The sequence below is a fragment of the Calypte anna genome, chromosome 2 (genome assembly GCF_003957555.1).
Source record: "Calypte anna isolate BGI_N300 chromosome 2, bCalAnn1_v1.p, whole genome shotgun sequence".
NCBI lineage: Eukaryota > Metazoa > Chordata > Aves > Apodiformes > Trochilidae > Calypte > Calypte anna.
Genome location: NC_044245.1, coordinates 92,000,499 through 92,024,731, shown reverse-complemented (window position 1 = coordinate 92,024,731; position 24,233 = coordinate 92,000,499). Strand labels below are relative to the sequence as shown.

Below are 24,233 nucleotides of genomic sequence, written 5' to 3'. Positions count from 1 at the left end.
CTCCTGAACAAGTTCCACCATACCACTGGTAATTCCCAACACCAGCCAAATCCAGCCACACCACCACTCTTTCATATCCGGTGATTCTTTTGTTGGTTTTTGTTGGGTTTTTTTTATATATATATATTCTGTGCAAGTCTAACAACTTGTGTCCACCTGACACATTCAGCCTATAAGCTCCTTGAGCCTACAGCTGTGTTCATATAGGGCCTGGTACAAATCATCCCCTTCCTGCATTAGCCAGCATCATAAAAACTGCATGTGTGAAATAGGAGTGTATCAGTCTCTCCTTAGAACATTTCAAGAATCCTGGAGTCTGACAGAAGGGAAAAAAAAAAAAAAAAAAAAAAAGGGAAAGAAGCAGCAGGAGAGAAAGGAAACAAAATGGAGAAGGAGATGGCCTTCACCAGAAGCAGATTCCCTCTCAGGTGCACCACTCCCCTCTCTGGTCACTGCCATGGTCAGGCTTGAAGCAGTATTCCTAACCCTTATTCTTATACACACTCCTTTTTCTTTCCTTCCCTTTCTTTTTACTTTTTTTCTCCTCCACAGATTACTTTTAACATTAAATTCCTGCCCAGTCTGGCGCTTACATGCAAAAAGTACCTTTATGGCACTCCCAACTGGAGTATCATAGGCCTCTGCCCTTACTACATGTTTGCCGAGTACCAGGTGGTATTTAAATCATTTTCACTTCCTTTCTTCATCCTCCCACCCACCAGCAGCAGTCACAACCTCAAAAATTATACTTCCTTCTTCATTTCAAGACTGCAAGAGTTCACAGTGCCTAATGTAACAAGCTAACACCCTCCTGGCTAAATACAAAACAAGGAGGGGAGCCACACTGAGCCTTAAAAACACTAACCACAGGATGCAGACAGATTGATTTTGTTTCTTTGGCATACCTTAAACTACATTTTAGTTGAGAGGATGGAAGATTTTAAAAAGGGTCTTTTCCCCTTCCACTTTTATCAACAGGTATATGTGACTCTCTCAACCATATTAAAATCAAAACAAAACAATCTTGAAGTTGGGGAAGCACTGAGCAGCAGCTCACAGGTGGTTCAAACAGCTTTGGATGCAACCCAGTGGAAATTCATGTACAGTTTGCTAGAGGGTTGAATGTCAAACAAAAATTAAGACTCTTCTGGGGCAGAAAGACCTCAAAAGAATCTAATGGCTGCTCTAAAAAGCGAGTGTGCCCTGAGCCACCTCTTCCTAGGTGTCTGTCTCAGAAAGCATCTATACATCATACATGTATCTTGGTATGATAGGTATCACGTGGTACACAGCCTGTGCAACTCTAGAAAACAGATTTTTACCTTCTTTTCAATAAAACTGAAAGTATTTCATAACCAGATAGCCTACCCCCTGGCAGCTGATAGATAAGCTGGTTTTGCGAACACTACCTGGATGTCTGAGAATATTACTCTATGTACACAGTAGAGAAATTTCCAATGTGTAAGAGCAAAGATGCCAGCCCTGGCATTTCACATGCAAGGAGCAATTCCTGTTCTTCTCCCAGTAAGCTCTATCAGTACTTTGCAGACCCAGCCATCCTCAGCCTCAACATCTGTTGGCCCTGAGTGAGTAGGGAGTTGCACTGCCAGCTTCCCTGCTGCAAGGCACTGCGTGTCGACGGCACTACTCAGATTATTAAGAATTAAACGTACAAAGAAGTGCTTTCAGCTAAGTCAAGGCCATAACATTGACTCCTTAGCAGTCTCAAGGCCCTTTCTGACACAAAATAACACAGTAACGTGTCAAAGGAGGGTGGGAAGAAGTAAAGATAAGAAAGAAAAAAAATCCAACAAACTACCAGAAAAATAAAAAAACAACCCCAAACCAACCAACCAACCAAAAAATACAGATATTATATAACCTTACGAGTAGCACAAGATTTTCCTGACCACAGTCTGAGTAAAAATATCTCTGCAAAAGGGATCTTAGGAACAGGAACCAAGGTCACTACTTGCCTGCCTCCACTGGGGAGGAGGGATGCTGCCCATGGGGCTGGAGCACAGCTCTTGACACAAAAGCTTCAGCAGCAAGAATAACTGCAAGAAGTCACAGGAGAGGACAGCAAACCACAGAAGTTCTAGGACAAGATGTGCTTGAAGGTCATACCGCAACACCTGATTTTAGCAGAAGTGCCCATAAACACAGAATCTGGTCTGTATTCTGCACACCTTAAGTTTCTGTTCATAGGGGAAGGACAGAAACCCACAAGTTAAAGAAGCAATCTACCCAAGAGTAAAACAAATCCTACAACCCAGTCCCTTACAAAGCAACATAAGGGCAGTGCCACTAAAATGTATACAAAATAGAGAAAATTGAGAACCATAAATCTTGAACACTGACCCATGAAAACTCCTTAAACGAGAAAAAACAACTTGAAACCCAAAAACGTTTTAACCCTCAAAATCTTTGTCTCTTGCAAAAAATGTTCATATTTCATTGACACAGTGATTTTGTTGAAATAAATTCTAACAAGAAAGGATAACATTTCTTTTGATCATACAATTAAAAAGTTTCTTATTAGCCAATGAATTTATTGGCTAATAGTGAATATAAAATGCAGCAGCCACCATCCAGCCCCATCAATGCAAATACATCCTTTTTCAAATATGTACCTTCACATATGCCCATCCATTTGCTACTTCTTTACTATTAAAAAAGATAGACCAATTTGGCATCCTAAGGAAAGAGTTTCCAGATGTTGGCTAGTGATTCTGATTAAACCAGTCACCTAAATTTCTATGAAACTGCTGTGTGATTTTTAACTCACCCTTTGCTCCTGTAATAAGGGCTTGAGCTGAGGCAAGAAGCGGGACAGGCAAAGAGATGAGACAGCTCTTGTTAAAAATAAAGTGCTTAATAAGAAAAGTGCATAAGAACAGCTTTCCTCTTTGGGTATCACTTGAAGAACTGTCTTGGTATTTCCAGCCTGTCTCCAGAGAGAAGGTTTTCAGTCACAGCAGTTTCTGTAAGAACACTGTACATTACACCAGTAAAATATGGCAGCCCCATTAAACTCAAGACAAAGCTGCAGTTTTATCATTGCATCTTGTGTCAACGGTACCGAGGTGTTTTATGTGGCAGCTGATGAATTTTCACACAAAGTAAGTATGTAAGTTCCAATAAGGAAATTTGCTTAAGTGTCCAAAATTCAACAGCCAAAATCCAAAGCAAATTGAGTCTCTTAAATGGGCAAGTAATCATAGCCAAATGATTCAAGTCAGATTGTCACTATGAATTTTTGGAGTTGTGGTTTACGAAAAGGGCAAGAAAGCATAAAAGAAAGTAGAGTTCTTGTTCTAGTTTACATTTTATTTCTAGCATGTACCCAATTTGTCCATCAAGGACTTGATTCAATTTGTAGCAAATCAAGTTTAGTACTTCTTCAAAGCTTGATGACAAACAGGTAAGTTTAGTTTTTCCCAATTCCAGTCTTTTGGAGCCATCTTCCCTCTCTGCACCTTAAATTTTGTATGTTATATTGCCAAGCAGTGTCTTCACTTTGGTTGTCCTAAAACCATGGGCCTTTCATGAAAGACGCTTAAAGACAAGAAACCTACATACAACACTGTTTCAAAACATTATGAAAAGCATCTATTAATACACAATTCTGGAAAATGTTGCTTTGCTGCTGTAGCATCTGTAGCCAGTGGGAAAAGCACACCATTACACAAAAACCCGAAAGAACACAGTTAATTGAATAAACCTACCCTCTTCCACAAGGGTGCAGATTATTTTTTCTGCAATGGCCTTGAAGATAATCATGTTCTTCAGAACAAAAATAGTCAGAATCATAGAATGGCAAGTTGGAAGGGACCTCAAGGATCACCTGGCCCAACCTTGTTAGGTAGGAACTGAGTTTACATGAGATAACACAGAATAGAATCACAGAGTATGAAAATGTGATTATTCACCAAACAAGCGAACAAACCAGTGCAAGGTTAGTAAGGAAAGAATGGTTAATCTCATATTTCTATAAGGGTATTATAAACAAAGAATGGTGAACAATAAAAACAAAATATATTTTTTTAAGATACAAAAGAGCTTAATGGTGTTCTTTTAAATATTTGCTTTGCTGCTATTTGGGGAATAATTTGTTCCATTTAGCAGTGTTGGGCTCAGAGGACTGTTTTAATCCAGAGAGATTAATTACAGCCTTTGGAGTTATAAATACATTTGGGAAACGAAGCAGAGAAAAGGAGCAAAATGCCTCTCATGCTGGTGATTAACAAGTTCACTCGCTTTGGGGCTACACCACACAAGCCATGTCCTTACTGTACCTGTAGCCCAGTCATAATAGTGCACAGGACACTCATAAACTGGGAAAAAGCAGCCCCCAAGATGTCCAGGGAAGACACTACCACTACACAGTGTTGCTATCGAGAACTAAGATGCTTCTTGGGTGTTCTTCACTAAAATCTAAGTTCACTCGCACCTAAGCAAGACATCCTCTGATGTCACTTTCATTACCTGGTCCAGAAACGAGCCACCCTATTGAGACAACCAGAAGTGCTTGGCAGGCACAGGACCCCACCCCACACTGCCTTTAAACACCTCACGTGTTTCCACACATCCCTCCCTCTGCTCATCACCATGACCCGCACCAGGAGACTCCAGGACAAGCAACAGCGAACTGAGCAAGGTTGGGAGCAGTCTTACCTAGCGATGGGTCGGCTGCTCCCTCCTCCGAGCTCTCCTCGGCTCCCTCCTCCCCCAGGCCAGAGGTGGCAGAATCCTCCGGGGCGGATGCAGAGCCGGGAGTGCTGGGCCCGCTGACAGACCCTGAGTCCCCTTCCTCGCTGCTGGATCCGTAGCGGTCGGGCTGGGCAGCTGTCCCGCCCTCAGCACAGCTCCTCCGCTCCTTGCGGTGCACCCGGGAGTGGAGCACCATTTGGTGGTAGGTGCGGAAGATCTTCCCACACTCAAAGCACTCGGTGGACTTGTTCTGGGCAGCCCGCCGGCTCTGCCGGGAGGCGGGGCGGTAGTCCAGATCCCCCTGGGCAATCGGGCAGCTCTCTGCCAGCGGGGCACCGCCGGTTTTCTCTGGGCGCCCCCCGGTGCAGCTCTTCTTCTTGGGGTTGCTGGGCGAGTCCTGGTCTCGCTTGCGCTTCTCCTGGTTGACAAGGATGTACTCTCTCTTATCCTTGTCATACGTCACATCTGCATCCGCCAGGGCCTCGTCCCATCCCACATACTTCACAAACTCCGAGGGCTCTACTACTTTTCCTTTGGTGGCCAGCTGCCAAGCTTGGTAGCTACTGACCGGATCCAACTCAGCTACTCTTTTCCCAGGCTGTCCTCTTGTAACTCTGTCCAACCCTGCAGATGGCCTTAGATTGAGACACTGCAAGAAAACCTGCTTCGTTACCGAGGAGCTTAGGCTCGTATCAATTAAGCCCTCAGCTTTATCCCCAGCACCACCTCGCTGCGCCCGGTAGTGAACAGCATTATGCGCTTTCAGGCTTTCCATATTTGTAAACAGATTTCCACACTTGGTGCAAACTTCATACAGAGAGAGGCCCGTGACAATCGTCTCCTCCTGTATCACGTCATTGATAGTGGCTATCAGCTCCAAGTCATTTTTTGGTTTGTTTTTGCTCCCAGTCTTGGGGCCGTGCGACTTCATGTGGTTTTTGAGAAACCAGGGCTCTTTGAATCTCCTGCCGCAAATGTGGCACCCGTGATCAAATGACCCCCTGTGCTTTTTCATGTGAGCTTTCAGGAACCAGGTTTGACTGAAGGCCTGACCACAGACTTCGCACGGAAACTCGCCTGCACTCAGCTCGCTCTTGCAGTTCTCAGCATAGACCTCCCCGTTGGGGACCTGAGCTGTGATGTGGTCCTTCTCTATGTGGTTTAACAGCGTCTCCTCCCTCAGGGTCATGTAGCTACACAACCTGCACTTGAACGGTTTGTGTACCTGGTGCAGGTGCTGCTCCAGGTCCTTCTTCCTTTCAAATTTGTTCTTGCAGAAGCTGCACTGGTAGGAGGTCAGCTTGCCATCCTCCTCGGTGGGCACCGCCTCCGTGACCTCCTTCTTACTGCTTCTCAACAAGATCTTGCTGCCGTCCACCTGAGTGGTACCGTTCAAGATCTTGTTGCAGGCAGAGGTGCTTTTAGTGGGGCTGGTACATCCACCCAGGCCCTCCGAAACACCCATCTCCCCCAGCTGCGCCTCTCCCATCTCCACCTCGTGCCCCTGACTTAAAGTGCCTGTTCTGTGACTACGGATGTGGATCTTCAAGTTGCCTTTTTGGGAGGCTCTGTGATCACAGTAAGGGCATTTGTAGGGCTTCTCACCCGTGTGCTTCCTCATGTGCTGCGACAAGGAGCTCTGGAAAGGGAAACTTTTACCGCAGATGCAGCAGCTGTGGCACATGGTCTTGTCGGCATCCATGTCGTTCCTGCTTAGCTTGCCCGGGCTGGAGGATCTCCGTAACTCCATTTCTGCCTCTCTGCTATGATCCATCTGTATTACTGCAACATTGGGTGAGCAGGGCAGGAGGACAAAAGCATGTCTGGCAGCAGAGGAGGGCTGGACCGTGTTTTCAATCATACGGTTCTACAGAGAGGTGTTTTATTGCTTCATTCTCAGGGTAATGTTCCTCCTTTCAGCTGCTCAAGAGAGTGGAAGCACCGATTTATTTCCGTGTGCTCTGTGAGCAGGTGGCATAAATCACCTGAAAGAAGAACAAAAATCACACAAATGTACGGAAATTGTGTAAGTAGGTTCTGAAATATATTTAAACCGCTTTCCTATTTTTAATTCAACAGCTTCCTTCCACCCGCCCCGAATTCAGAAGCATACTGTACTACAATTTACTGCCCCGACAGCAGTGGCCCCTCCTTTTGTTGATCTTCTAGGCTTCAGCGGCAAACATTCAAGGCACCGTTCATAAATAAGCAGAATCTAAACACAAGAAAATATCGCTGCCATACACTGGTATCACGGTGACTTTAAGAAAGTAAGAACTTTAAAAATATATTTTTTGTTTCAAAACCGGGCAGAAGTTGCTAAAAATACACCTTAAATGAAGAAAACATTTCTTGAGAGGGTTATTACAATTTAGATCTGTGGCTTTACCATCATGTGTAATTTCATGTAAAACACTCACTTGCCAAAGATAAAAGGCTTTCCTAGAGACTTTAGCAAGTATCATATTCCTGCTGGCAACTGCATTACTTTGCATCTCAGACAGCTCTGCTGTGCTTGATGTGGCACACAGAGCAGGAGCAAGAGGCCGAGGGCACCCAGTACTTTGATTGGAGAGAAAATAAGAATCCAGGAAAATCAAGTTATTTCCTGATGGACAATGAAGCAAAAAACCCTCAGAGAGTAATTATAAGCCTCAGTCTAACAAAGTAAAGTGATAATGACTGTAGGTATCTTAAGTGATTTATATTCACAAGACATACAGAAAACCACAGCACCACCCGTCTCAAAGAAACAGAATTTTAACCATAAGCAAACAAAACAAGAAATAACTTTTATTTTAAAAAAGAAACAAACAAACAGCAACAGGTTAATAGAAGTTTAAAAGCTCCTGTATCTCCTCGTGGTTAAATGCAAGTGTCAATATCTGCCTCAGCAATGCAAGATGCAACAAAGATTTCCATAGATTGTTTCTTTTCCAATCACCACAACCATAAAACAAAAATCCTACCTCCTTCCCATCCTAATAAAACATGACTAAGATCAAACAATACTGTATTCTCTCATATATAGAACCTATCTACTACTCCAGTAAGAAAGCATCAGCTAAATTAAATGCAGGAAAAAATATGCAGAACAATAGCAAGACTATATATTTGCACTTCCATCACTTGTCATCTATGACTCAATAAGTACTCAATCTATGATGCAGACTTGAGTTGCAGATTTTAAGGTTCCTCATTGTACTCACGCTCTGAGTATGTAAACAAGTAGTCTAACCATATCACCAGCGTGAGCCTAATAAAAAGTAAGGTAAAACTGACACAATGCTGATTCTCAGTTACATACTATAGGGTAACTTAAAGATAATTAAGTTAATCTAGCCCTCTTATTTGCTACATGACTGCTCATTTCCAAGTTTGATTTTTTGTACATCTAGTATCTGCTCAGCATGTTAAGAGTTACCAACAGCAGTTACCCAAACTCTTTTCCTCTGAGAGCTGAGAACAGTATCTAAAGGTTATATTAAAAATGCAGCTTCATTTGTTGAATGATTTTTTTTTTAATTAGGACTAAAAAACCCAGACACATCAGATCACAAATTGAGAGGTCCATATGAACATAAAGTCTACAAACAAGAGTAACTAAAGCCATTTAAAACTAAATCGAAGGGCAGCCTCAGAAGAAACTTCCCTGGGTCTATGAAGGATGGCAGCCATGGCAAGTCATAGCTGTACCAGAAGGTACAAACATGCTGAACAAACACAAAAGCAGTTTACAGTGTGTATGAAGCAAGAGTGAATGAAACAATTCAGCGTAACATCATTTGACCTGCAATCTAAGTCTGCAAAGTAACGAACTATATTTTCTTATGAGCAAAACCTGACCTGAAACTCCTAAGACATTAGAAGGAAAAGACAGCGAAATTTCTTGCATTTTTAAGATGATGGTACACTTGAAAAAACAACAGCTTCTTCTGAAATATTCTGCACCAGTGTAGAAAAAATGCTTGCAAGCATTGGGAGCATATTTTTCCTGGCATTTTAGACAACGTTTTCTACTTCTGCATTTTTTACAGTTTACACCAGTGAGAACACTGCATGTTAGCAGGCTCACTTCTAGACTAGTGACTTTTTTTTTTAATGTAGGTCCCATGTTAACGCAACTTTCTGTAGTGCTTCCTGTCTGGAAGTTCAAAAAAGCTTTAAGAGCCAAACTTAGATGGACAAGAACGCTTTGTGCAGCAGTTCAGGCACATAAAAATCCAAAGCTTTGTAGACCCTTTATTTACTTGGCCGCAGCTTCCCTGTGCTTAGACTTGACATACTTCACTTTAATTATTTATAGCATTTTTATTAATGAAGCTTAGTTATGAAAATGAGGGTATGAGGAAAGCATTATTTATAATGGATATTAGCCACTCGCAGGAGATCCCCCTAGCTGTATATTCCATTAGGCCTGAGAGAGGATAAAAGGCCAACATTAAAAATTTAACAATTTATTTTATTAGGCTAAAAAAGTTGAAATAAAATATCCCTAGATTTGAATTATCTGAACTCCTAATACACATTTAAGACTCAAACAATTTCAAGTTCTGTCTTCAACAGACAGAAACTCCACAGGGAGGAAAGGTGTTCACTCTACACAGTGCAGGGAGGTCGGTCCTAGGCTTAGATGAATCAGCTGAGACAAACATATACAAACAGCTTAGAATTTCCTCCTCACATCATTTGAGTGCTACTTAGAAGTAATTCTCTTAGGCTCTTTGCATAACAGCAAAGCTAGTGCTCATCAGTTAAAAAAAATAAAAATAGGTAGCAGCAAATAAATAAAACTGGCAACTTTGAAAAATGCTTCAAAAATGCTTCAATTCAGAAGACTGAATATACAAGACAAGGAAAACAACACTTGTAAAGAATTCTAACAGTAAAAAAAATAACATTTTGGCTTAGTAATATCCACCTTAGTATTAACTGTTAAACAATTATTCAACATGAAAAGATGCATTAAGGATGTAAGACATCCATGGGTAAATCAACTCACACTAATCTTCTTCTGTAAGTAAAAACTTGCCCTAATTGTTCTTCTTTCTTTCTGGCTGACTGTGATAATAATAATATTTGTATTTGGAAAAAATAACAAATTTAAAAGTATTCTGAAATAATTATCTTTCACCACATAGGTGACGTGGCCAACTCCAGCTACCCTAAGGCTGCTAGAAAATGCTTCAAATCTAATTTCAGGTGGTAACCGGTAACCTTTCATCGCTTTGGCCCATGTTCAGCCTGCAATTCCTGAGCACCAGCATGTCACACAGAATTCACAGCACAGCCATATCCAGCCTGCAGATGCCTCCCAGACTGTGACAGCACGAAGATCCCCACCAGCACAGAGGGAAGCCTCAAGGAAACGCACGTGAGTGTAAAGTTTAAACGAATATTCAGTCTGAAAATATTTTGCATGTTAATGGCATCACAGCTTATGCTAAATGCCACATCACACATTTGGGAGCAAGACAGTTCAATATTCCATTGCAAGGGGCATATGAATGAGTTCAGCTTCATCTTGTGGAAGGGGGGATTGGCAGCTCATGTAAGAAGCTGCTGGCCAGCGTCACAGAGGTGCGTACATCCCCTTTAAAAGACACCGAGGCACCTCCATCACTGTTCACACACAGGTGTGGTATATGAAGCAAGGGGGAAGAGAAATAAGAACAAAGACCAAAGAACAGGAGAGGTGGCACACTGGGAAATGCCTTTGCCAAGTGTTTTAGTAGTAAGACTTGTTCCTACACCCACTGCCTCGCAGACAGTTTTTGCCTTGATCTGCATGGGAACAAACACAAATAACCTAATTTTATTCATCCCCAGATGGAAAAACAAGCTTTCCTCCAAGCTTATACCAAGCATTTGTCAGAATCACAGAATATCCCAAGTTGAATACTGCTCCTTGCAGGGCTACCTTAAACTAACCCACGTGACCCAGAGCATCCTTCAGATGTTCTTTAACTTCTGACAGGTTTGGTGCTGTGACAGCTTCCCTGGGGAGCCTGTTCCAATGGCTGACCACCATCTCAGTGGAGAACCAATCGACTATATTTCAAACATTTAGGCATCGAAACTTCTCTGGTTTTCAAAACGAACTCGAAGAGTGTTCTTGGCTTGAGAGAAAATGCATTTGGCCTGCAGTGCCTTTCCCAAAATCATCCATAGCTTCCCCACTGAGGCCATGGTAGCCTGTCACTGATGGATCTGCAGAAAGTAAGGCAGTATGCAGTTGCATATATCCTCACGCCTTAAGATAAGACCTTCACAGTCTTGAAATGAAGCACAGGTAAAATACAGGCAAAAAGCACTTTAAATAAACAGGAGCATTCTGAAATACCTGTTACTCTTCATGCCACCTGCATGTTCTGGAAGAGGACCAGGTATGCTGTGAGGACTCCCCACAGGGCCAGAGAGACCCTTTTAAGTACTCTTTGTGCCTCTTAAAAACAATTAATGAAGAAAAGAAAATTAAAACAAACAACACAAGAAAATTGGATATTAGAATGCACAGGATATCACATTGAAAAAAACTAACTGCCGATTCATTTCTTATATACAAATATCCTGTGCAGTTCACGAGGAGAGAAAAATCACAGAAAAAAATTACTCCTGTTTCAAAAAAGCAGAAAATTGCACTTTTTAATTATTATTACTATTTTTTAATTTAACCTGATTGTATTGCATGGGCTGGAGTAGCAAGACTGGTAAGCTCAGTAACATACTGGAATATACAATCTGGAAAGCTACACAGATCTACTCAAATAGCACAGTGTGTATTTTAAAACTAACTGCCTTCAGTTTGGACAAAAGTATTTCAAGTCCCATCTGAAAAGTAAGCACACTAGAGAGGGTATCATTCTTCTAACCTCCAAGATGTTTCAATATGCACTGCAAATCACTGCACCTCACTCCTCTGCCAAAAGAAACAATGATAAAAATAAATAAATAAATAAATAAAAATCATCTGAGGCATGATCTTGGGAAAAAAACAATCTTACTGACTACACTCCTTAGAGATGATGAAATGATGGAACGTAGGGTGCAGACATCTAGATGAAGTTGAGAAAGCTGCATCTTTCAGAGAATGGCAACCTGGAGAGCTCCCTCCTGACTGGAGAAGGCTCAGGTTGCCCAAAAGCCAAACAGGTTTTGTGTTCAAAAAAGAGGACAGAAGAGAGTGAAGCCCAGGAGAAGAGTAGATGAAAGGCAGAACATTTTACAATGCCTTTCCGGCCTTTGTGCTTAGTGCACTGCAGAGACCTTTCTTCCCAAGACGCAGAGACACCATCCTCCACACACTGTCCTTCCTCACCCTACCTGCACACCCTCCTCCTCACTTTTTGGGGGGTTATGGCTACTTCTGAACACCCAGATCCCATGGGGGTCACTGGGTGACTGCTTCAGTAAAGGCCTGATCCTGCCATACTCATTTAGGCACCAGTCCTACTAAAAGCCTCTTATGGACCATGCCACTGGCCCAAAGACCCAGAGCTGATACTATTTTTTTAGTCTACACCAGAGGGTAGAATAGCCAGTACACTTTTAAATAGTAAGCCCATCCCTTCCAGGAAATACTGGTACTCTGCAGTCTATAGACTAAACATGCCATAAGGTAAAGGCAGCCTAGATCTGTGTTGATCTGCGAGTAATTCAAACTAACAGAGTACAAATTTATCAAAAAAATCCTCAGTCAGTAGTAGAAGACTGTCAAATTTTCAAACCTATGCAGTTATTAAAATCAGCAATCTTGACAACAGACCTCCTGAAGTTCATTTAGGCCTGCCAAAACTGACACAAGACTGGAAAGATAAAAAGCTCCTGGAAAAATAAACAAGGCATGTCTATTAGTTTGTTCCTCTCAGTCTTTAAAAAATCCCTAAGCAGGATTTTGAAATACTTTTCTGTTTAATTATTTTAAACCAGCCTTCCCCTGCAGCTGGGCAAACTCTACCCATTTGCTAAGTTTGGTGTCTGGACACTGAGATATTATTTAGAGTTCCTCCAAATACATTGTGTTTTTGTGTCTTTATCCCTTCATGAGACAGGGACATTTTAGCAGCAGGCTTCCGAGCAGCAGCCAGGGCTGAGAAAGCAGAGTCAGGACTTTCTCAAGCGATATCACACCCTTAGTCAGGGAAAGAATACACCAAAATAAAGATAAAAGCACTGATGCTGAAAAAGCTGGAGATAGGTATCTGCAGTGAGGTGATCTGTGTCTAAACAAAGTCAGCAAAATAGCTGTAACCCAGACTTTTTTGTGGCTCCTCAAGAAGCAGTCCAGGAACTGGGGGCAGGAGTTTGCTTTTGCACTGCTACAGGGAATGTTGAAAAACACAGAGCTGTCACCCACTCAGTACATATTTTGTGTTTTAGCATACTGTGAGTGTTTGTCTTCTGGGAGACAAAGAGATGTACTTTACTAGCTACACAGTAGTATTCTAAGCGATGAATTGAAATATATCATTAACATCCAGGACGAGCTTTATCTTGCTACCAAAACAAAGGGACTATTATTTGAACAAATTGAGGGGGAAAATCCCATAATGACAATGAAGAGTTCCTCTCCCTAAAAACTGAGCTGCACAAGAGTAACAATTACGGGCTTATATTCTGCAGACTGGGGTTGCAAATAGCTGCATGAAGCGATGCATTCACTATTGGGAGAGTAAGTACCATTGATGACAAGGCCTTGGGGCTTCTGCTGTTCACAGACCAATCAATAATCCATTATGAACAAACTACATTTCCCCTCTAATATGAAGAAATGAATAAAAGGGAACCAGTATCACTACTACTTTCATGGAAAAAAACAACAATGCAGAAACCACAAAATGCCCCCATCACAAGACTTCAACTTCAGTGGTGATGTCTAACACTGACAGAACTACCCACAATAACCCTTTATTTTACAGCAGTTGCTGGGGACCACTATGTTATCATCCAAAATAATAATTTTAAAAAGAGCTTATTTTAAAAGCAAGATTCTTTCAAGACTACTTATTCTGGCTGCAGGACAAAACCAAAACCAAAACAAAACAAAAAACCCAAAAAAGATATATTAATCTTTCAAGGCAAGGAGGAAAAAAGGAACTAACTTCATCCAAATACTTAAATTTGCTTCAAACTACTTTCTAAAGAAACATAAATAAGACCTTCTAATTAAAAATGACTGTACAAATGTAACTGGTCAACCATAAGACGACTTTATTGCAGCAGCTGTGTTACCATCTAGATACGAAACCCTGAAATTGTTGTTCTCCCATTGTCACTGTCACATGTTACAACACAATCGAGAGAGGATCCATTTAAATAGAAAAACCACAGCAAACCTCGGCATCCTCTGTCCAGTTCTTCCCTAGACCTCTCAACACAGCACCAGAAGACAAGAGAAAAGCTTTTCAGAAAACTGACAGATAAGGTTTTCAAATTAAACAAACAACCCAAAGCAAACCAAAACAAAAAAGTTACTGATTTTTTGATGGGCAACAGTAAATAAGATCCAAAGGAAACATTGAGACTGATATTATTAATGCATAAGGCAGTCTATGTCCTTTTTCCTGAAACATAAAGAGTAGTGGATAAAGTTGACCCCGCAGGATAGGGGACTAACGGGAATGAATACACAATGTGATTATTGATCAGCCCTAGAAAAGCCAAGAACTGCACTAGTGCAGATGTGATTTTTTGTGTTGGTGTTTTGTTGTTTGGTTGTTTTTTTTTCATGGGGTCATTAATGATATATGTTGGAAAGTCAAAAGCTTTTATTTTGACACACATAACACTGTCACTAATTCTGAATATAAGCATCAGCTTAGGTTAAAAAAAAATCATTACAAAACAAATAAAAAAGGCCCTCCATTTTACTTCAGTGTAACAGCATTTTTCTACTTAGTTGTACCCACCAAGCAAGTTACTTTAGTGTCTCAGTATTCTCAAGTATTAAAAACTAAGTTGAAGAAACATCCACAGCTCTGATAGTATAAACAAAAAAATGTCAGTTACAAATAAAAGCAAAGTCACCTCAATACTGTGTATACCTCCTTATTCAAATCGATGGCATTGATGCTGTCTATTCATGCATGTCTATGGAGATGCATATAAACATGGGCAGCACAGTATCTTCCCAGCATCCAACAGTGCTTTTATATTTAATGATCTTGTTAGGGTTTCCACTGCAAACCAATTTACATGGAGTTGTAATATGGCTCTTTTAAATCTGCAGCATGGGGGATGATTTCTAACTGTATGGGCAGGGTATTCTCCTGCTAATTTGTTGCTATGTTCTGCTCAGCTTACATCTTAAAATGGGGGGGAGAAATGTGTGGTTTTATTTGCAGTGTCATGACAAGAAAATGCTTAGTTTTATTATTTTTATATTACATGCAGAAAAACAGGGACTGGATTGTCAGCTGGTGTGAAAGGTTGGAGTGCACAGGGTATTGCACAGGTATACACCCACCCCTCCTTGCTGCCTCTTTCATCTGCCCTGTCGTCCATGGCAGGACAGAACACACAAAACACATCCGCAGCTGCTGTAAGAGCACGGAGTGCCATCAGTACCACCATCAATCTGTACCACATGAGAAGCTATACTCATGGCTAAAACCAGTACATGCCTTTGTGCTGTGTAAATCAAGACCTGAAGGCAAGAAAAAACACAAGAATAATTAAAAGTAAACATTCCAAATTGCTGTTTTCCTACCCCAGCAAAAGTTACATGAAGCAATGTTGTTCCAAGTACCCAAATCCCTCCTTGTCACAACTAACGATTACACCTGTGAGGAAAAAATTCCAGTGTTTTAGGACATACATACAGTGCTGTAATGACTTGCCCACAGCAGACCTCAAATGCAAAAAGCTGTATGTTTAATACCAAACAAATTTACTAACTATGGCTATGCGTTCAGCAGAACAATGGCAGGGAAAGATTATTTCTGTGGAACATTGCTATGAAATAAACTGGGTGGAGAATTAAGAAATTCAAGGCAATACAATAGTTTCTCATATATCTAGTATCTCCTACTGCTCAAATTACAGTAAAATCACAACCTTATGAATTTAAGTGTTGCCAAATGTTAATCTGTTAACAGATTTAGAATTACAGGACTGCTACCCGATAAACTGTTTAAGCTTTACTATTTCTAAGTAACATTAGCGAGTTGTTTGCTTACTTCCCTCCCACCCTCCAAGTATTTTAAAGGAATTGTAAAGCACTGAAACAAGTTTTTGGCATATACCTCCTTATTTCTTTTCAAAATCCCATTTTAAGAGAGTAAAAAAGGTCACATTTAGAAGAAAAAAAAAAAAAAAAAAGTTAAAAGAGGAAGGAGTGAGAAAAGAGAGCGAGGGAGAGAGAAAGGGCAGAGGGAAAGGGAGAGGAACTGTGCCCTGAAATATGAGGGATAATAATATGCAATAAGCCATAAAAGCATTCTGTTAAACATTACCTTCTGAGGTAACAGTGTTTAGCACTGAGAAGCAACACAAAACTCACACCACCACCAAAACTTCATTTTCAGCTGTTAGGTCACATATACATACACATATACATATATATATACCTATACCTATACCTATACATATACAGTCTTCCACCGCAAGGTCTTGCAAAGCACAAAACATGGATGAGCTCTATTTTAGGAAGCTTTCTTAAATGTTTAAGAACTTAAGCAGGTAATTAGGACTTTCAATCACAGTTTCTTCCATTCTCTGCAACATTTCTGAATGTCAAGCACGCAGACTCACGCCCGGGCCTGAGCACAGACATATACGCACCTCTCAAAACCCAAACCAAGCTGAAGTTTGCCTTGCACCAGATGAAACTCAGGACTCAGCACACTGCTTAAACTGCAGGCAGCTTTGGCACAGTGACACCATCCCCAAGCTGGCAGAGGAAAGTACTGAAGGGTAGCCTGTGGAGAACCAGTGTTTCAGATAAACCCTTCATTTCACTTTCTTTCCACTAAGGTACACAATACCCCTGAGAATCACTTCATCCACAAGCATAATTTTTGATGATGAGCTTATCTTACATTTGGTTATAAGACAGGTGATTGCCAGCAGTCTGAAAGAGGCTTTCTAAGCTCACCAGCACTTTTAAAGATGTTTGCTGTTCCTTCATTAGTCAAGTAAATGATTTTAGAGATTTCAGCAGTTCTCATCATCAAAAGCTACTTCCACTACATATGCGATAAACGCAGCTGCAAAATACACTCAATCTTGCACAGGCCCATCACTGTCAGCATAGGAGAGCAAAGAGGTATGGGCTAGTACAATAGAAATGGCTTTACCATAAAGCAATTAATTGACTTACACCATGAGGTAATTGCTTTTCTCTACTTTTTATTTATTGACCTTTTTAAACACAAAGGGAAGAAAGCAATAGTCTTGTGTATTGAATAAATACAAAGTAAAAGATGACTCTTTCTGGATTTCAATGCTCCTAGCCAAGAGATGAGAAAGTAAACCTAGTCTTCCAGCTGCCAGTTGGTCCTGCTTATTTTGGTATGAAGTGCTGAACTATCTCCATGGAACATCACTGCAATGTATTATTCCAAGAGACAGATTCCATCCACTGCTTATAAGTAAGATTTCAAGCCACATTTTAGCAACCCTGTTAACTGTGCCCTCACTACAACACAATGTGAGGCATGCTTCAGATTTTGGCAGGTCAGGACATTGTGTGTATGGCAAGATAAACACTGACAACTCTGTTCCGAACTACTCCACCATCCTCACATTAGCAAGTATATGTACTTCACCTCCCCTTGCCACTCAATCAAAGACTTTGGGCCAAGCCCTCACCTACAGCATTCAAGTAATTTCCCTAAAAATTCAGAGACAGACAGAAATTCACTCAAGTGCAGAAAACTGTGTTAAAACCAGAAAGAAAAGGCTCTGGATGGACTTCCATCTCTCAAACCACTTACAAGTTTCTTGCTGGGCTTAGGAACAGGAAGGTAGAGCTAAGAGGAAAAAACAAAACAAATAAACACACACAAAAAAAAAAAAAAAGCAAAAAAACCCAAACCACAACAACAAAAAGAAAACACAGTAAAGGAACAAAGCCCACCCCTTACTTAGAAACTCTTCCACAGGCTCAGCACACAGATGCTGAGCAACCACTTAAAAGCAAAACAAAACCCCTGAAATTATCACAGGATAGCAAGCAAACAAACCTGCAAGGAAAAAAAGTCTGCTGCACAGCCTTTTGCCAGTTTGTTTCTCTTTCCATTCACTACAACTTGCAAGACAGATCCATCAACTGGTAAGACAAACAGGAATCACACACAGCAGAAACATAAATCTGTTTGCAGCACCAAATACTGTAAGTTAAACCTTATTTCTCCTTTCAAAGAAATGTGGCTGTGTGCCACATACACACCCCAACACCCTCCTCCCTCACCTGCTCCTCAGGACAGAGAACACCACAATCTCATTACTACAGACCCATCACTTCACCTTCTGCCGCGGCACACGTGCTTGGTCACCCCGCTGGTGCCCACACCACTCCTGCAGCATTGATCCCCTTCTTGCCACTCTCCTGCTCAGCTCCACCCTGCCTCCAAGCCCCAGCTATCCACACACACCGCCTGCCTGTCACATCCCTCCTGGAATCACCTGCAGGCAGCTGCCAGGCTCTTGGTCCCTCTCCCCAGCCATTGCTGTCCCACTGCCACAGTTCAAAGGCCACTTCTTTTCCTCACCTCTTCCTTTCCTCCTGCTTGCTCTTCAGCCTCTGCTTTCTCAGTTCTTCCCAGCGCTTCTGCTTCTTCCACAAGCACCTTCACCCTCTTCTCCCTCTCAAAACTGTTTGGGCCCTTCATGACTAATTCTGCCATTTGGGCTCTCCTTCACTTGCACGGCATCCTTGGTCCCTGATCACTGGCTCCCTATCTCCCTGGACATTTCAGCACAAATTGAACTGCCCCTTCCTTGCCCCTTCTGTTCCATTCCCTTGCAGATACTCATTCTCCAGGCATTTTTATCTTCAGCTACTACAGCCTCAACTCTGGCCAAAAAGCTCACAGATCTATTCAAGTGACTGCCTCTAGCTCTTCCAAAAAATCAAAGGATGCCAACACCCAGGTTAAACCTCTTGCATGTTAGGTTCAAGTGCCAATCTTCTCCTTCAAGGACCTCCACAGTTCCACCCAATTCTTTCGTGCAGTGATTCACTCCCTCTAATGCATCTTTTCTATTGGTTTCCCACTTATGACCTCGTGTTTCAACACTGAATTAAAACTGGTTTTTCAATTTTTAATTAATTCTTAAAAGCATATTTTCCATAAATGACTCAAAATTACTTTACAAAATGAAACCCATCGCTCAGTTTTGTTGTGTTTTTTTTTTTCCTGTAATGCATAATACGTACAGTACATATTGCTACACTGTAATTGGGACATGTATTCCTCAAGGCAGGGACTTGAGATCTTCTATATGCCCTCTTTTGTTTACTTTCATACAGTGCCAAATGTTCAGACTTCATATAATTGCTAAGAGCAAATTATCATTATAAAGTCAAACTTCACCTTTTCAAAGAGTCAAAGTCCCTCTTTTCATCAGAGGTTCAGCCAGCAGTTGACGGAGATTCTTTTCCATGAGCCCCACAAGTAAACTAATCCCATCTTCTGCCTACTCACAGTTCACTTCTTAGTGAACCAAAAGGATCACCGGATAGTAAAGAAATGAACATAAATCATGTGTCACTAATCTCTCTTTTCTTTACCTTTCTGAAACACAGGTTTCTAGCCAATTGTATGCATCTACAGGGTATTAACAACAAGCAAGAAAGATAAAACCAAAAAAGTTTCAAGTACCACATACCACCACAGGAACCACTTCTCTCCATATTTCTTCAATTCACAAGCAATTGGAAAAAAGTGGGCAGTGCAGAACAAAGTACAAAAACCATAGTGGTGAGTTTCACAAATTCTTTCGAGAGGGGTTTTACCCTCTTTCTACACCTGGGACTATAGGTCTGATTTAAAAGCTTTCCAAAACTCACTTTCCTCCAGCACGTGCATGTTGCTTTATATCACACATTTTACCATTCTGCAACTACAGATAACACTCCTTTCCTCTGCCAGGCAATGATGAAGTGAGTAGATTTTCCACCAGAGAATCAAAACATAACTGTGACTCTTTAACTCTGAGAGCAGAATTTGAGCCATACAGCTAAATCCTTAAACCTGTTACACAACAAATAAGCATGGATTACAGCATGGCTGGTTCATTATAGGGTGCTTTGTGATGCTATTCCTAACACTTAAATGCTGTTTGTCTTAGCCACACACATGAAGACCATTCCCCTATTTTTTATTACACGTCTTTTTTACTGTTTTCACTTTTCTGCACCTCACTCATTTATTACTCACAAACTCACTATTTAATGTACTTCTACTTCAGTGCTAAATAATCAAGATGTAACAGCACAGCATTCTACTTGCTCTGTATTATAAATGGCTGCTTGCATTAAAGTTCCTTGACACTTCTTACTATCAAAACAAACAATTTATACACATTACCCTTAGTACTCCATAGCTACTCCACTTGCACTGCTAAACACAGAGTATACAAATAAAAAGAAGCAATCTACAGTGAGAAGGATTTTACTTCAGCAGAAATATGAAGCAAAACTAATCAAAAATGCCTGACTAAAAGCTGGTTTTTAGGCAAGTGTAATCTAATTTTGGTGGGTTTACAATAGTCAGCTACAATGTTTGCTAATACTTTAGATTATTTTGGAATTTTTTTTTTTTTTTAATTTAGATGGTTTAGATAAGAACATCCCTATTTAATTCCTTAGTTAGTGGGTGTGTTTATCAAAGTCACTGCTTATAATCTGAAGTGAATTTTTCCTTGCAAGAAAAAATTTCCCATATAGAAAAAAAAGAATACCAGTCTCACAACATGACTAATGGTAAAAAACACTTTCTTAAAGAAAAAACATACACAGTATTATTACTACTGTTGTATGGGCTCACAAGTAGAGCACCTTATCTATAATCAGTTATTTTCTATACATAAGGAATATTTTCTCATAAAACCTACATATAAGGCTTGTAATCAAGTAAGAGAACTTCAAGCATCACAATTTTTAAATACAGGCTTTAATACTAAATGCTAAGTGTCATACTTCATTCTATTGCATTTCTCTACTGATAGGTTTTTAAGTACCTCCTGAACTTTCAACATGTAATTAATTCAATTAGCAAATAAAGTTACTTAAAAATACTATCCAAAACCAGGTGTTGTCAAAATTTGCACAGAAAACACAATAAAAATTATTATTATAGTACTGCCAACGCAGACCATTCACGTACCCTCATGGGTCAAGCACTCAAATCTCATGAGACACCCAAAATCACAGGAGACATTTCCAAACATGAACCAGCCATGGATTAGTTTATTTGCTTTCGAGCTTTTAGAGCACACTCAGTCATGTCTCAAGCTTCTTCCAGCAACTGCCAAGCCAAAGAACTTCCTATTTTCAGAGGCTTACACCTTTTGTTTTCCAACCATCAGGCTGCAGAAAAAGGGGCTTCAGGAAATGATCCCTATCTTGTCCACTGAAAACATTCTAAATGGCAACACCGTAACTGCAGCAAACAGATGTGGTATTCCTCTTCTCCACTTCTCCCATAAAATGCTCCTCAGAAGGCTTCAGCAGCTTACCTATAAACATCTAATGCAGGGAGACAGAATAATCCCTCCACATACTCTATTCAGTGGGTGGTCAGGTGTACAGAGCATGCACAGCCTTCAATTATACCATGGGTTTTATGCATAATCAAAAAAAAGGTAAAAATAAACTATTTAATTTAGTTTGGAAAAAAAAATTATTTAAGTATATAACATTTCAGAGGTAGGTTTATGAATATTTTTTGTGATGCTTTCAACTACATTTTACCATTAGGAATGCTGAAGATAAAACTATGTTAAAACCATCTTAATTTTGTTGAGCCTGTATAACTATGAAAAATCCCATTTGACAGATATCCAGTGTTATATTCTCCTTGGCCCCATTTACTTCTGCAGGACACAAGTTGTTTGCTGTATCTGCCAAGACCCTTGTGATGCAAATGTGGCACAAACATTGCAAAACCTCGTATGGTACTAGAAATACCTTGACCTTCTGCCACAACGTTATCTAGTAAACCATAACCCTGAGTATAAGTAGAATAGATAGTGATTATACTCCTGTAAGACAGGACAGCTCTGAGGGAGCAGGCAAACCCCAGCATGTCTCACTGGGTCTGTCTTTTGCAAAACTGGTTTGTCTTGGGTACAGCTTAAAGGCAGGTGCAGCATCTGCTAACACTGAAATAAGTTAAGAGGAAAGGAGTGGGGCTTTTGACCCAAATTACTAGGTATCCCATTAAAAAAAGTCAGCAAGCCAACCCTGTGAGACACACCAATAATGCTGGAAAATAAAGGTTCAGATTAGCATCTGTTTCACCATCTTACTCCCTATATATTACCACCCTCAAACTTGTGAAGATGACATGTCTCTACGTGCTGCAAACTACAAGGATGCTACGTAGATGCCTCCTCCTGCTGTTTTTTAGATTCCTGGGCTAACCAAGGCTGGTCCAGCCTCTGATGCTGCGTTTGGCCACCATGAGGCAACATGGTACCTCTTGTAAAAGGCAACTACTCTTTGGGAACTCCATTACAGCAGCTTTATACAATTCTCTCATCTCAGGGCTAGCAGAGATATCACCACTTCACAGGAAGTTTAGGCAAGCTCAAGGCTTTTTGAGTTACAAACTGTGAGCCCAAGTCTAACCTGACTCAGATGGGCATCCATCTCAGATGGGTCATACCATCCATGGTACCACTCTGATTTTAGCCATCACTGCACACTTAACACCCACACAAGATGGGAAATGTCAGTACTTCCATTTTTAAGCGCAGGGCATTTATCTCCTCATACATTTGGAATTATTTCCTTTTGCACCTGACTTCTTTATAAACCCTGCTTAACCCTGCCCAAAATTGTAAGAAAGTCTGCAATTCTCTAGCATTGCACCACCACCTGACTGATTCCAGACAAAGCTCATACATGGAAAATGGACAAACTCATGAAAGGAAATCCCATCCAGGGCTAAGAAACCAAAAAGACATAGACATAACCTCTATCTTAGGAAGTCACTGAGCTGCAGACTCATCAAATCGGGAGAGTAACCCATGAGGAGTTACCACCAGAGGTTTTTCCCATTTCTCACACTCCTTCCCTAAGCATCTGCTAACCCGAGTGGTATCAGAGGAAGGATACTGGAGCACATGAACCTTCAGCCTTACCCAGTTCAAACCCTCTTATGTTCCCCTTGACTATCAATTAACAAATCTCAAGCCGCCTGCTGCTTTAGAAGAAAAGCCTGAAGGCCCCCTTGTGTTCAGATCTTACAGCCCAGCCACCTCCATTTGAAGAGTGGGAGTTGCTTTAATGTGACCACATAATTTCAGGCCAAGCCTTGTCTTCCCTGGTGAGTTGCAGAAGAGTCACCCACAGCACAGCTCTGCTCCAGTAAAACAGTGGGAAAACACCTCACCAAGGCACAACTGACTTCCTTCCCTGTCTTTTTATGATTGTATGTGCGAGGTCAACAGTCTCCAGAAAAAGTGATGGTACAACTTGAAAGCTGAGAAGGCAAATAGTTCCCTAGGATATTTTAAATAAATAAATAAATAGAAAACCCAAACACACAACTCTTGAATCACACACCTCTCCTCTCACTGTGCTACCTGCTCCATTTCTGTGTCACAGCTTCCTGTCACACAGGCTGTCAGGAACACAGACACTTTCCTTACTGAAACCCAAGCACCATGCAGCTGCCTATAAGGAGCTTCAGGGACGTCCTTATCACATCTCAATCAGAGAGACTCCAGTGACCAACTCAAGTGTCCTACACTCAAAGCAGAGCAATAACAATCAAGGAAAACACAGGAAATTAATTACAGCAATTTTGTTTTCTGGAGGAATGATACTTGAAAAGATGTTATGAGCTTTCAAAGGCTTCAGTACATGAACACCATTAAATTTCTTGAGTGAATGGTATGCTACTGTGAAGAAGCAGAGGACACTAGCAGTGTCTTTGTACACACAGACACACCAGCCTTCACAGCTTTCACTGTACCACCAAGAGCTTCTCTATTTTAAAGAGTAAAACTCAACTGTAGAGATTTGGTGGCTAACAAGCATTTGATTTCACCTTCCAGCAACAATACAGCCATCATATCACAAATACTATGAAATGAAGTTTTAGTTATTTTCTAAGAGTCACTTGGTAGCTGTTAACAAAGGCAAACAGTTAGGGAAATCCTGCCACAGAAAAATAATGACCAGATGTGTAACAGTGCATCAAGGTCTAATTTAACTGAATAACAACATGAAATAATTGTATTTTTTAAAAAGTCGGACCAATCTATTGTAAACAATCAGCCTAGCAGCCATGTTTGAGTATTTCTCCTAGCCAAGAATCAATAAAAGCCCTCAATAAAGTAGCTTA

General features: G+C 40.8%; 1 protein-coding gene across 7 annotated transcripts in view; it reads right to left on the bottom strand.

The window, feature by feature from the left end:
• ZNF516 (zinc finger protein 516) overlaps nucleotides 1-24,233 on the bottom strand; it is a 104,464-nt gene that overhangs the window by 53,225 nt on the left and 27,006 nt on the right. For 6 of the 7 annotated variants that reach the window (XM_030446112.1, XM_030446106.1, XM_030446107.1 and 3 more), the window contains exon 2: nucleotides 4,678-6,698. In XM_030446112.1, the coding sequence (XP_030301972.1) occupies nucleotides 4,678-6,574 (1,897 nt within the window). In that variant the 5' untranslated portion in view covers nucleotides 6,575-6,698. Of the gene's footprint in view, nucleotides 1-4,677; nucleotides 6,699-11,056; nucleotides 11,129-24,233 lie in introns of those variants that run through there. The other variant, XM_030446108.1, reaches the window with a different exon arrangement.